This window comes from Podarcis gaigeae, assembly GCF_964106915.1.
Source record: "Podarcis gaigeae genome assembly, chromosome: 2".
Taxonomy (NCBI): Eukaryota; Metazoa; Chordata; class Lepidosauria; order Squamata; family Lacertidae; genus Podarcis; species Podarcis gaigeae.
This window is the reverse complement of record NC_139679.1, coordinates 37,615,871-37,629,419: the sequence shown is the minus strand read 5'-3', so window position 1 is coordinate 37,629,419 and position 13,549 is coordinate 37,615,871. Positions and strand designations below refer to the sequence as shown.

Sequence of the window (13,549 nt, the reverse complement as noted above, 5' to 3'; positions counted from 1 at the left end):
GTCACTTCCCTCTAAATTACATTAAACTGAAATCCTGCTGTAAGCAACTGCTCTGTTGTGCCTGCTTGAAGAAGCTATCTATTTACGTAAACACCTTCATACATAACATAGCACCTTACTGGTCTTAGCTTCCATGATTTCTGAGACTAAAAAATAAACAACATGTTTTTGGAACTGGTTGGATCCAGGGAAATAGGCTCTTGTATCTGAAAAGACAATTTCCTTTTAATAAACGAACACACTCAAAGTGGGGTTTAGAAACCAAGGTCCCCCACAACCAGAGGTGGATGCTATTTTCCATTCTGAATGTTAGGGAAGGGTTTCATTCAAATGCCCTACCATAAAGCAGACTTCAGGTCTGGGATGGGAAAAATGGTACCATCCATATTTTGTTAGCAGGCTAGAGCTGATGAGTCCAACACCTGGAGTGCCACAGGTTCTCCATTCCTGCTTTTAATTCTGGATGGGGAATATCCCAGGGCTATTGTACTCATACCACAGAGACCCCAGATATAACTGCAGAAGACGTACCGGAAAGCATCATGACAGACTCCATTAATCCTGCTCAGAGGCATTATAAGTTTATGAAGCAATGGTTTTTCCATTTTCTCTTCCTGTTATTGTTCTTCTCTTCTTGGCAGGGTCCAAAGAGAACAACTGACTGCCATCTTCACCCTCTTAAAGGAAAAAACAGAAACATTTGGGGAGATGTCTGAAACTGACATCAAAGAACAGCTTAAGCTTTATGACATGTAGACTGCAAGTCGCCAAGCCTCACCACCGTTGGTTTTTAATTCTTTAGCACACTGGAGGCTGCAGAACTTTCAGCAAAAATATGTAGAACAAGATAATGTTTGCATTTTGGCCTATTTAAAATATTCAGTACTAGCTTTTATTCTGATTTTGGGAATTGATTTTTCCTAGAAGAAAAATGTCCTCTGTTTGAATATACCAACTGCTATTCAAATCAACACTCCATACATTAATGTTACACTCGCATTGAGGGAAGATACCCTTAGTGCTGCATGAAGATTCAATGTTTCCGAACCCAGCTGAAATAAGATAATTGTTTGAAATGATCTGTTTTGAGATAATGTAACCAATTAGGTAGAGTAATAAATGGTTGTTAGAAACATATTGTTGCTGGCAGCAAAGTAAATAATGTCAGCTACTTTCTCAACATATTATCTCCCATTTATTTCAAAATAAATTGATTTCTTAATTGGCATTGCATTTACCAGATTTCACACACTTGTTGACAAAACTTTCTCATGGATGCTGTGGAAGACTAAAACCCTAATATTTTTTTTTAAAAAGCTGATGATAAACATTAACTTAAAACTTCCACAAATAAAGATCTATGCTCATTCATGTTTAATATGGGATTAATGCCTTTACCTTTACCTTTTACCTTACTGCTAAAAGCACATTGGGAAATTTTATGAAAAGTTTGTTTTATGTTATGTTTTCTTAAATAAATGTATTCTTGATATCTTAAATAAATGCATTCTTGTTTAACATACAAAAGGGGGGGGACACTGAGTGTACATGTGCTGTTGGTTAGAAGAACCATCTGGGCTTTGCATTTGTTCTTCTGCTATTCAATATAAGGCCAGCAGAAAGGAAGTGGGGCGGGGGAGATTGCCCGAAGATCTCAGGCTAGGATTAAAATAACACTTTATTCCAGTTTTCAATTAAAATTTCACATGCTTTCCCCTGGTAGGAATAAGCCATACAGCCTTTGAACTAAATACTCCATGACACATATAAGAACTCTCAAAATATAGTTATGTATTGACCCTGTATTCTCCAGTGAGATTGAGACTTTTATTTATTTTAAATGTCCACATTGCAATTCTCCGCCCTCCAGTCCAGTATGGCTGTTCAGAAGGAGCAGCATCACAAGCTATCAACAAATTAATAAAATAAAAAAATAAAAAATCTGAGCCCCTGGAACATAAAATGTGTAATAATACCCGCTTAGAATTTAAGGCAGAGATAAAATTAACACATAACATGGAAATGAATCCATAGCTTGTTAAGCAGTGGGAAAGAAATGCATCTTATCCAAAAGGACTTGGTGGGTGTAAGAACACATGGTGGGATATCTTCATTAAATAATAGACAATTCATGTATTATAACAGTGTGATCTTACTGAGAGTTGCTCACTGAGAGCTTCATTGATTTCATAAGACTTCCTCCTAATCAAGTGAGCATAAGATTGCCACCTGTAGTTTGGTGAACAGCATAGGCAAAATGTCTTTTCCTCAGTATTCTATGCCATTTCGTTCCAACTCACTTTCATCAATAGAAAAGAAATCCTTTCGAAGACAAGTGTTTCAGTGCTGGCTACTTGCACCATTAGGCAGCATTGTCCCCATTCCCCACAAAACAACTTTTGCTTATAATTTGCCAGCCTCAGGTCAACTTGAACATTTAAGACAAGCCAGGAAGGTGCTACAATTGCAGCGCCCATGAATTACGGTAACTGGATTGCACTCCAGCCACAAAAGCTGAGGCTGCTGAACAGACTCTTGGCCCCAGGGTCTTGTTTAATAACTGTCACAGCTATTAAATTTTGTATCCTGTACTTTTTGGATCCCATGTTGATTTATGTGGAAATCGTTCCATTTGATTGAACACTTTCTGATGAGTTTTATTTATCGCTGATGACCACTTTTGTCATGTTTGCAATTATGTAAATCTTCTCATAAAAGGACGCGGGTGGCCCTGTGGGTTAAACCACAGAGCCTAGGACTTGCCAATCAGAAGGTCGGTGGTTCGAATCCCCGCAACGGGGTGAGCTCCTGTTGCTCGGTCCCTGCTCCTGCCAACCTAGCAGTTCGAAAGCACCTCAAAGTGCAAGTAGACATTCCGGCGGGAAGGTAAACGGCGTTTCTGTGTGCTGCTCTGGTTCGCCAGAAGTTGCTTAGTCATGCTGGCCACATGACCCGGAAGTTGTACACCGGCTCCCTCGGCCAATAAAGTGAGATGAGCGCCGCAACCCCAGAGTCGGTCATGACTGGACCTAATGGTCAGGGGTCCCTTTACCTTTAAATCTTCTCATGCTGCTAAGCAGCACAATCCTAACCATGTCTACTAGTGTACTCAGATGTAAGTTCTATTGAATTAAGGGAAGTAGGGTTAGGGTTAAGCACACGTGGGCAGCCCACTGTGTTTACGGCGCAGTAACTATTTTTAAATGTGCACCTACACATATAAGTCAGCACAGGCACATATTTGTTGCATATAAAAGCACATGCAGATTTTAGGTATAGCTTGGCCATCTTTGTTCCTCCCTCCACACTGCGCATGCGTGATCTGCCGTCCTGCGCTGCTCTCACCTCCGCCAGGCGGAGAGCGGAGCGAGGGCTAAACTGAACCACGAACTGAGGCCTCCAGGCGACTCTCTACACATTGCGAGTCTAGGATACAGTAGCGAGCCGCGCCGCGCCCGGTGCGCACGCGCGCTTCCCTCCTCGGTCCGGAAGAAGGGTCATTGGCTACGGCGGCTGTGTGGGTCCTTTTCCCGCTCGATGTTAAACGGGAGGCTGTTCCCTGCTCGCGGTCACACGCCGCTGTCGTCGTTTGTCCGGCGCTCGCGGTGACGGAGAGAGGGAGAGACGGGGGGGGCAGCGTTTCCAGGGCAACGGCCCGTTTTCGCTTCTCTCCGGCGAGGAAGCGCCCGGGGCCTAGGGGAGTTCGCGGGAGGGGGGCGCCTCAGAAACTCCCGCGCCTCTCTCGGGAGCTGAGACCCGGGGAGGGTGGCGAGGGGGTAGAGAAGGGCGCCTGGGCTGGACCCCTCCGCTCTCGCGCTTCTTCCGGCTGCAGAGTAACCGCCGCCTCTGCCTTCCACCTCGAAGGGCCCTACATTTCGCCTCCCGCCTTAAAAGGTCGCTCACTTGTGCTGCTAGGTGCGGCTCCCGTCGCTGCCGCCACCTCAGTGCTGGACGTGAAGCACCTCAATGCTGAGCCTGCAAAGCACCTGTCCCAAGAGACAGGCAGCGCCCTATATTTATAGGTTATTTGGGGGCCTGGGGTTTCCCTTAATACCTGCAATAAAATTTGGTCCTTTAGAGCATCCCATAGCTTCCCTGCCATCTCCCCGTTGTTTCTGCCATGGAGCCAGTCAAGAGGCCCAGTGACGACAGCCTCGTCGTCCCCGGGACACCAGAAAACAAGCTTCCCAGGGGACCCAACCCTAAGGACAGTCCCCCGAACCCGTCCCTCATGAAAGCCTTGGAGGCGGTTTTAATCGCTGGCCGGCGTGGCTTGCTTGGCCCGGAAGCCATGGCGGCAGCGGGAGGCACCCCGGAATTGAATCCGGGAGGCAGCAACGGAGTGGCCCCTCCGGCAGTAGACCCTCCGGGAGGCCTGAATCCTATTCCCCGCTTGGCAGGAGGGGAGAAGAAGAAGAAGCCTGTCAATGAGATGCGTACGTCTGTGATAACTGCCGTGCAACAGGTGACGGGTAAGTCAAACAAGGCGCCCTCCAATATGGTGGGGCTGCAACCTCAAGCCAGATGCTCCGAAACACAAACCTGCAGAGATTGCCATTTCCATGCCACTGTATCTTGTCCCACACTTGTTTGGAAAAAAATGGCAGCAAGTGAGTGAGGATGGAAAAGCTTCCAAACCACAACTGCCTAGTGTGGCATGACTGTGGTAATTGTGCCAACTATATATCTAGGTGCAACTCACTGAGAGCAAGGGTAGATTTTTCTTTACTTAGCAGGAAACGGAAAGTTTTGTCTCTGTGTCCCATGGCCTTTGACAAGGCCAGAAAGGATAGAATTAATTGTGGAATATTAGAAAATGCAGAAAACACATGTTGTGGTATAAATTGATTGTGCACCCCACACCATAAACTTCTGAATAATGCAGATTTTTAGTGACTGCGTTAAAGTGGGCAAGTGGAACAATTAAGGCAAAGGAATACCCATTATGAAACCAGAAAGTAGTAAATAAAGAGTTGAAAAAGAATATGGGCACAAATGCAGTGGTGTATAAAATCCTGAAATATTTAGAAAAAGCAATTGCTGAATCAGTATAGGTACCATACTATATGTGATAAGCTTTAACGTTATTGTGTCATACAGCAAGTCAGACAATGCATGATCAGCAGGTCCTTATACTTCTGAACAATAGATGTAAGTACTGTAGAAGAAGACGATCTTTATTGTCTTGTGCTTCTGGCCTCTCTTTGTCTAGCATTTGGTTCTGCCTATAGCTGATCCAAAGATACTGTATTAAAAAAGCAATCATATGTTTGCCTTACACTGAGACCAACAATATGTTGCTGCTTTGCCAGAAAAAAGGCTGCCATATCCAGTACATACTCAGACTGGGAGTGGGGAAACACACTACTTGGAAAATACACAAAAAGGGAAACAGTGCCACTGTCCATCAATCTGGTGCTATGCAGAACATGCTGCGTATAATGCAGACATGAAGGGAGCCAGTAAGCTAAGCTGGGGGCATTTTGGCCATGCCATTGTGCCCCTAACATGTACGAAGTGCTGACAACTGGGCAGCAGTCACATTCAAGGGGCCCTTCTGGTGCTGTCTGCTAAAGTGGTAGCAAACATACTTAGGTGATTACTGGTTTGAAGGCAAAACATTTTACCCCTCTAGCAAACCCCAATGGAAGAAAAGCATAGAATCAAGTGGTAGCAACAAACAAGAGAATGCAATAGTGCTGTCTCCAAGCAAGTGTGAACAAACTCAGGAGGTTGCTGGCTCAAATCCATACCAGCCATTGTTCCTTGATCAAGTACACTTCTGGAAATACTTGAGTGAATGCATACATGTTTCCAGGGGTAGTGGTCCAAATACTATCAAGTGAAAAATACATTGTAGCTCACATAAAATATTGCCTGGGAACAACTGGGACAGTTGGGTTGACCAGCTTCATAGTAGAGTATGATACTTGTTCATCTTCTCTTCCAGCGGAATGATTCTGTGTTCTTGACACAAAACAAGGTTCAGATAATTTTTTCTACCCTAGTTTTTCAAGTTATGTGTGACTTTGTTAAGATGTAGTTTTGTTTTGTTTTGTGGGTTTTTAAAACCTTGTTTGTTGCCATATATTGTTTATATTTATCTTAAGTATTAATCCATCTAATAAAAAGAAACCAGCTAATTACAGTCAGATGCTCCTTTTGGAAGTGTTCTTTTTCGTCTCTGGTGCTTTTGTTCAAAACTTCTATGGAACTGAGTTACAGGTGGTAGGTATAATTCACATTCCACAGATGTCAAAGTGTAATGATTGCGACTTGTGCCCCTTATTTTTCTCTGTGTGCGGATTTTGAAGTTAATGGAGACAAAAAGAATCTACTGCATTATGTCACTGCACTTTTGATACTTTAAAAAAACTCTCAAGCCAGGTTCTTAGCACCACCTGCCATTCAAATGGCCATCTCCATGCTCTTGCCTATTTTCACCACTCACTGAATTTTGCTGTCTTCCTACTCTTACTGCTGTGGTTGATTATATCCTCCTCCTTCATTCTAAATGACACTAGTCTCATCACAGAGGTAAGTAGGCTAATCTTGCTGGTTCCCCTCTTACCTAATAAAACTCTTTGTATTAATTGTACGAAAAAATGCAACATATCACCTGCAGTTGTCAATACCCGCAGTATTTGTTTGCTGATGGAGGAGAGGCAGGTTTGAGTGCAGGGTTTGACTCTTAAGAAAAATAAAGAGAGAGGTGCATCTTTTCTGTTTGCCTGAATTTTGGTTCATACAGATATGTTTGTGAAAACAGCAGTGGCGAGATCTGTTAAAACTGCAGAGTTCACTGAACTGGGCAAACAGAATACTGTACAGATGCACTCTCTCTCTCCTTTCTCTACCATTTATATATGTAAAATGTAGTTTAACAACACAAAATTAAGCATGTTAACTCCAAAGTCAGTTCCATATGCCCAGTGGCCATTACTCCTTATCATGTATGCTAAAGATCGCAGCATAAGATTACCATGTTTTGGCCATGCTAAAATTCTGGGGTGGCAAGAAAATGAGGCATGCCAAATTGCCTCTACTTGCTGGTTTCTGCTGTGGCCTTTCCTCGTGGGGGAAATTGCCCCAGAATGCTTATTCCTGTGAAAGCAGCTTAATGGCCTTTCTTGGTCAGAAAAAACACTTTATTGCACCTTCTTCGATTCAGGTCAGATTGAGCTGCATTTGCTACAGCTAGGTACACTATAGCCTCAGGTTGATAAGTGGGTGAGTGCAGATGTCAGGATCACTCAGCTCCTGTTGTCTTCCCTGCCTGCGTATCATCTGGGCTGCTGCTCATAGTGGAAGGATTAGTGTTGCTGAGACTGGTTCTGCAGCCAGCTCTTTTCATGACCCGTGGCAGTGATAGTCCTGTCACCTGTTCCTGAAAACCAGTGCTTACAGCTGAAGGAGGGGGATATCCTTTTTTGTGTGCTTCCTCGTGTGCTGAGCTCAGCTGCACTGTTCACCCTACCCCATCCTTGATCCTCTTAGTGGGTTTTCCTCAGTCAGTTTTCTTAACAGGGTTCTGCGAATGTTTTAATTCTGCTGCATATTAGTGGACTTCTGTCTTCTCAAAAGTGCAGCTAGCTTGGTCTCTTGATTTTGGTCTGGAGAGAATGCTGATCAAATTTTCTAGCATATTAACATGTTTATAGATTTTAAATTTCAGTCTTTAACCTTTTAGTACTAGCGCTTTCAGGATGGAGGAACAGTAAGCTAGTGCAGGGGTCAATCTGAAGCAGTTGAACTAATGTGGCATTTTACTTTTAGGTGCTGGAAGACAGCAACCTCCCCCAAAGGAAATCTGGATATGTGGCAATTCTGTGATCTTGGCATCAAAGAAGAGAGCTAAAAGTCTACCACATGGATTGCAGTTGGGCATCTCTGTTTCAAGGGCATATGTGTATTGGCATGGGATACAGGCAATGAAGTGGGAACAGCTCATGCCTCTTCTGCATGAAATTTATCATCTCCGTTCTTCTCCATCCCTTATAATAATTCATATTGGAGAAGATGATCTACTTCCCAATGATAACTTGTCTCTCATTATATCCATGAAAAATGACTTGGGCATTCTTAAAAGAGCATTCCCAAATGCTACCATAGTTTGGTCTTCACTGTTGCCAAGACGTGCTTGCAAGATGGACCAAAATCCTGAACAGATGGCGAAAGCTCAAAAGCATGTTAACAAGAAAATGGTATGCTTTTGTAATGAAATTGGTGTACACTTTCTGTCACATAACTTGATTACGTCTGATAAAGCAAACCTGTTCTTGCCTGATGTCAATGACCTATCTGATGCTGGAGCTGATTTATTCTTGGCAGACCTGAAGAAAGTCCTGCGGTTCTATCAGGTTTTGGGATAGTTGGAAAGATGCCAGTAATATATGTTTGTTTTTGTCAGAAAGAATGGGTTTGCTGCTGCTTGACCATCATATAGTGTCTTACAAATTGTACACTTGGATGAATACGAGTGGATATGGGCTTCCTGTTCCTAGGTAGCTTTAAACTTCATTTTGCATATATAGATGTCACAGGTTGATAGATATGTTCCTCTGACTAATCTCTGCAACGATAGGACTGTCTAATAACAGATGAAAGAAACTGTTCCCTTTTAACATCATGAAGATTTTCAATGTATACACTCATTGTTAATGAAACTGTACATTTTGATTTCTTTGAGGGAAACTTGTAAGATGGTATAATGAAAAATGCTGTGGACCAGGTATCTGCTTACTGCTCTGTCTTCAAGGCATTATTCAGAGAGGCACATGTATGTAACTAGTCATTATAAGGAACCCAAGCAAAAACAGGTGAAACAGTTTTTCAGATGTTAACAAATTGTATGTGCAAGTGTATTGGGTAGACAGGGGAAATGAGACCACACAAAGTATACATATACATGTTTTTCAGCATTGGATATTTGCATTTGCATTGATTCTCTCTTGCAGTCAACAAATTGCTTACTCCACTTGGTCATTGAATGCTATGCGCTATTCCAGAGTAAGCTATTTGAGGGTTGTGAGTCATTTGAGGGCTGAGTTTCTGCCGCAGACTAGTTCCATTGTCTAAAAGAGGTCATTTGGAGCAATAATTGGCTGTGATTCCCAACCATCATTCCCTAGTGTGGTGGCACTTAGGAAGTATTCATTGTCTGTTGCCATTTGTACCAGTTTATATCTCCCCCCCCCCCCCAATCTTACTATTTGTAATTCTGATATATGTTTTCCCACTTTGACTACCTTAAGGACATGGAATTACATCTGGTGAGAAAGACTTGCTTAAGACAAGTACAGGGAAACTCCATATTACCTCTTCAGTATCCATAATTAATTATAATTACAGTCAACCCTACTGGACCATGAGAGAAAATCCAGACAACCCCAGCATCATAATACTGTTATTAGGACTGCAGAGTAGTGAACTAACCTTCTTGTTTCACAGAACTCTTTATCGGGATGAATATGGAACACACACACAAAAAGGAAGAGGACAGGGAGAGAAGAGAAAAAGGTGTTGCTAGTAAGAGCGCAGTGGAAGTTGCATGTGCCATATGTGATTGCCTTAGCACAGTGATTCAGGAAAACGTTTGCCAAATGATTAGGTCTGTTTATGCCATGTGCAAATGATTTGAACAAAGAATCAGTGACCACGCTCACTTTGGAAATTGCAAAGCCAGCACTTGAACCTGTCTCTGATACGGTTTTGAATCACTACTCAGGTATTTTCAAAGGGGGGGTGGCCATTGATTCTTTGTCCCAGTGTTCTTTGGCGCAACCTGAACCATCTGTACTTAGCATAAACTAACCGTATCAATCTGCAAGGGGCTTGTCCTTTACTGGTGATAGGGCTTCTACCATGCCCTCTACCAGCAACAGATCTCTTCTCTCCATGACACCTTGTTTTGTTTAACAACCTGTCTGACAAAGAGGATTGTGAAATTTGAAAAAAGCCACTTATTTTGTGACATCTAGTTACTCCTAATTAAGTATTGTAAAGTGGCTGCCGTTTCCATAATTAATAGAAATTGCTATTACAATTTTCTGTGCTTTTTTTGTCAGAATGATGATAAATGATTTGCCTAGGGTGGCGGCGGTTATGTTCTCTCCCCCCCCCCCTCACTATTTTGTATTGAATTCACAAGCTATCATTTAGTATAGGGAGGTCAGGATAATGTTGTAAACTGTATTATGACCAAAGAACGTATTCATCAGTTTGTTTGGGTTTCGTCTAAGCTTGAGGATGAGCTTATCTATGCAGGTCAGATATAGGTGCAGAAGTAAGAAGTTCCATATGTGGTTTTAAATAAAAACTTAAAAACCGTATTGTGCAAATAATCAAATGGAATTAGCAGCAGAGGCCAATACTCTTCCAGATAATTCTTTGGCAGTCATGGAATCATCCAAGACAGAAGGAGAAATGGGTTTATGTTTGGCTACCTGAATTTTTATTATCTATTTTTGCAACATGAATCTCAGTGTAAATATTGCAATAGAACCATAACATTGACTTTGTGTAGTAGTGCCTTGCAGTGCTTTTGGTACATCAAAATAGTTACTGTTGACTGATGCAACAGAGTTAGAGGTAAGTTGCTAGAAAAACTGCTCCATCTGGAATGAAGATGGAGGCAAATGTTTCCTATGGCTCGTGCTGTTCAGTAGCCACATCACTGCAGGAACTTAAGTGGACATGGACATCTGTGAATAAAAGGTGAGCAGAAACAGGGAAAAATGGAGATGCCTGCAAAACCAAGGAACTGCTATTTTTGTGAATTTTTTATATATACACTTGAGTAACACACTTAGTCTGTATTTTGTTTTGCTTCGAGTAGGATGAGGCTTTGCCTAAACTATCTACAGAATTGGATCTTTGCAAAATATGATAGTATATGCCAGAAGCAAAGGCCACAGGAGCAAGCAAAAGGATCTCTAAACCAAGATGTCTAGAGAGAATTGTAACTTGTGAAGACATTTGAAGAATCAAAATTGTACTGTGATGGAAATGCAAACATGTCTTGACTGTATATTACTTCGGAACATACGAATGTATAAAATTGTATGCAGGCAAAGGTTGTGTCCTGTAGACCTGCCACTGTTGTGTTTCTTCATGTTATGTTAAAGCAGTTGCCTTGCTTTGGAACTAAATCTGTTCTTGTACATTATATTGAGTTGTTATCCACAGCACTGTTGCTTAATTTTGTTAAGATTCTCAGCCTGTTTCTGTCATACATCACCACAGTTTTTAAATTGGATGATAATGAAAATAACAGAGTCTGGTGGCACCTACCAAGGATGAGGTGTTTATGCTTTTGTCAATGCAGCCTTGTTAATTGTTACAATACTTATTTTGCTTTTATGTTATTATCACTGTCCTTTTGCATTTCTGTTGGACTAACTCCTGTCAACCCCCCCCCCCCCCAATGTATGTACACATCCATGCCAATTGGGGATTGCACTTCAGCAGGGGTGGGGAACCAGTGGGCTGCAACTCCCATCAGCCCCAACCAACATGCCCTGTGATCGGGCAAGATGGGAATTGCAGATCAGCAGCAGATTCCCCACTCTTGCACCTCATGTATCTGCTTAAGTGGATTCTGGTCCATGAAAGCTGATCCTATAATGAATTTGTTAGTCCTTGTGCTGCCACAAGACTCTTTATTGGTTTTGGTGCGCCAGCCTAACACAGCTGTCCCTCTGGGAATTGTAACAAAATAAATAATTCTTCATTAAAGGGCAGCTGCAAACTGATTTTGGAAACAGTTCCTTTATCAACAGGCAATGATGACATTACTTTATACTATGAGGATTCTTCTCTAGAAGGAAGGGTTTTATCTAAATCATGAACAGAGAACCTTTGGCCCCTCCAGAGGTTGCTGAACTACAGCTCCCTTCAGCCCTAGTAAGCATGTCCAATGGCCAGGGGTAATGTGAGTTGTAGATAAATAACATCTGGAGGACGAAAGGTTCTCCACACCTGATCTAAATCATCTTTTTGTGGACGTGCTGCTGTCAACCTTGAGGCCCTATACATGTATTACTCACATTTGGGGCAATATTGGGAAGTAGGGCTGTGCTTTCTGTCCTGCCCCCAATGTTAGATATACTTCCTTCAGCAACTATACCCAGTTGTCTTTAGAGCAAGAATTCTCAAAAGGAAATCCACTGATGTAATCAAAAGGGCATACCATGTGCACCAGAACAAAAAGCAAGTAGTTTGGGGGACTGTAAAGATGAAAACAGTGGCACGTCTTGTCTACTCTGAATCTTGCATACCCTTTCAATTGTAATATCCTGAATGTGTTTCAGGGTGGAATTCTTACTCAATGTTGATAGACATGACAAAGATGTTGGAATCAGTATTCCTGGAATAACACACGGCGAACTTTCTGTAATAGAGTAAAGTGACTGAATTCTTTAGACAGATGTGAAATTAATTTTCAGGTTCAGTTATTACTTTCATCGTGGACACAGGCATTCATGTCTCAAGTTAATTCTTCCCTGTTAGGAGTTTTTAATTTATGAAGATAATGTTTTGACCAGTTATCTGACAAATGCATTTCCCCCCTGGAAATAAAGCATCTTTCTTTATTGCTCCTAGGAAAACCAAAATGTGTTTCACTGTTGATGTTTATAATGATAATACTTTTTCTTAGTCATGTTTAGCACAAACATATACATAGGGTTTGAATTAAACTAAGGAAATATTCACTCAGTGCCACATCTTACAGCACTACAACACTTCAATTTTTGACTTGATTTATTAAGTCAGGGACGCGGGTGGTGCTGTGGTCTAAACCACAGAGCCTAGAGCTTGCCGATCAGAAGGTTGGCGGTTCAAATCCCCACGACAGGGTGAGCTCCCGTTGTTCGGTCCCAGCTCCTGCCCACCTAGCAGTTTGAAAGCATGTCAAACTGCAAATAGGTACCACTCCGGCGGGAAGGTAAACAGCGTTTCCGTGCGCTGCTCTGGTTCACCAGAAGCAGCTTAGACATGCTGGCCACATCACCTGGAAGCTGGCTGTGGACAAACGCTGGCTCTCTTGGCCTCTAGAGCGAGATGATCGTGCAACCCCAGAGTCGTCTGCGACTGGACCTAACGGTCAGGGGTACCTTTACCTTTACCTATTAAGTCAGCACAGGGGGTTCACACTTTGAATTTGTTAAATATTCCAGTTGTTAAACTTGGAGAGAGAGGGAAAGCAAGGGGACAAATGAGTCATTTATACAGTTAAATGAGACATAGGTTACATTCTATACATCCTATACCCATTTACCTGGGCATAAACTCAATGGAACTTATTTCTGTTTAGATGCATGTCAGGCTGTCTTGTAACTCTATCTGAGAAACAAAATTAACTCAAAACCAGTATTTAAATCATGGAGAACATGAGCATCACTCATGTTATCTGTAACTTATTTACATGCTGGTTTTAGGTTTATTACTATGGTAATTTCATTTCTGTAAGAGCAGAATTGTTTTTATACAGTATTACAGTATGAGATACTCCCAGTGATAACTTTGTATTCCACTAGATGGTGCTATG

General features: G+C 42.2%; 2 protein-coding genes across 4 annotated transcripts in view; both read left to right on the top strand.

Annotated features, from left to right (window-relative positions):
* The window catches only part of JMJD6 (jumonji domain containing 6, arginine demethylase and lysine hydroxylase), an 83,545-nt gene extending 82,048 nt beyond the window's left edge, over positions 1-1,497 (top strand). For 2 of the 3 annotated variants that reach the window (XR_014560971.1, XM_083725886.1), the window contains one exon: positions 642-1,497. Coding sequence is in view for 2 of the 3 variants with exons in the window: in XM_083725886.1 (XP_083582012.1) it covers positions 642-756 (115 nt within the window). In the remaining variant the exon portion in view is untranslated. The remainder of the gene's footprint in view (positions 1-641) is intronic. The other variant, XM_083725887.1, reaches the window with a different exon arrangement.
* Positions 1,498-3,069: 1,572 nt separating this feature from the next.
* On the top strand, positions 3,070-12,614 carry LOC310838472 (uncharacterized protein). Its single transcript, XM_083725933.1, has 2 exons — positions 3,070-4,472; positions 7,777-12,614. Exons 1-2 carry the CDS (start codon positions 4,121-4,123, stop codon positions 8,370-8,372), a joined length of 948 nt encoding a protein of 315 aa, XP_083582059.1. The 5' UTR covers positions 3,070-4,120; the 3' UTR covers positions 8,373-12,614.
* The last annotated feature ends 935 nt before the right edge of the window (positions 12,615-13,549 follow it).

Excerpts from the sequence above, each read along its gene's own strand:
- LOC310838472 (XM_083725933.1), top strand. The coding sequence starts at position 4,121 with ATGGAGCCAGTCAAGAGGCCCAGTGACGACAGCCTCGTCGTCCCCGGG. Across the intron at positions 4,473-7,776 it reads TGCCGTGCAACAGGTGACGG|GTGCTGGAAGACAGCAACCT; the intron begins GTAAGTCAAACA and ends TTTTACTTTTAG.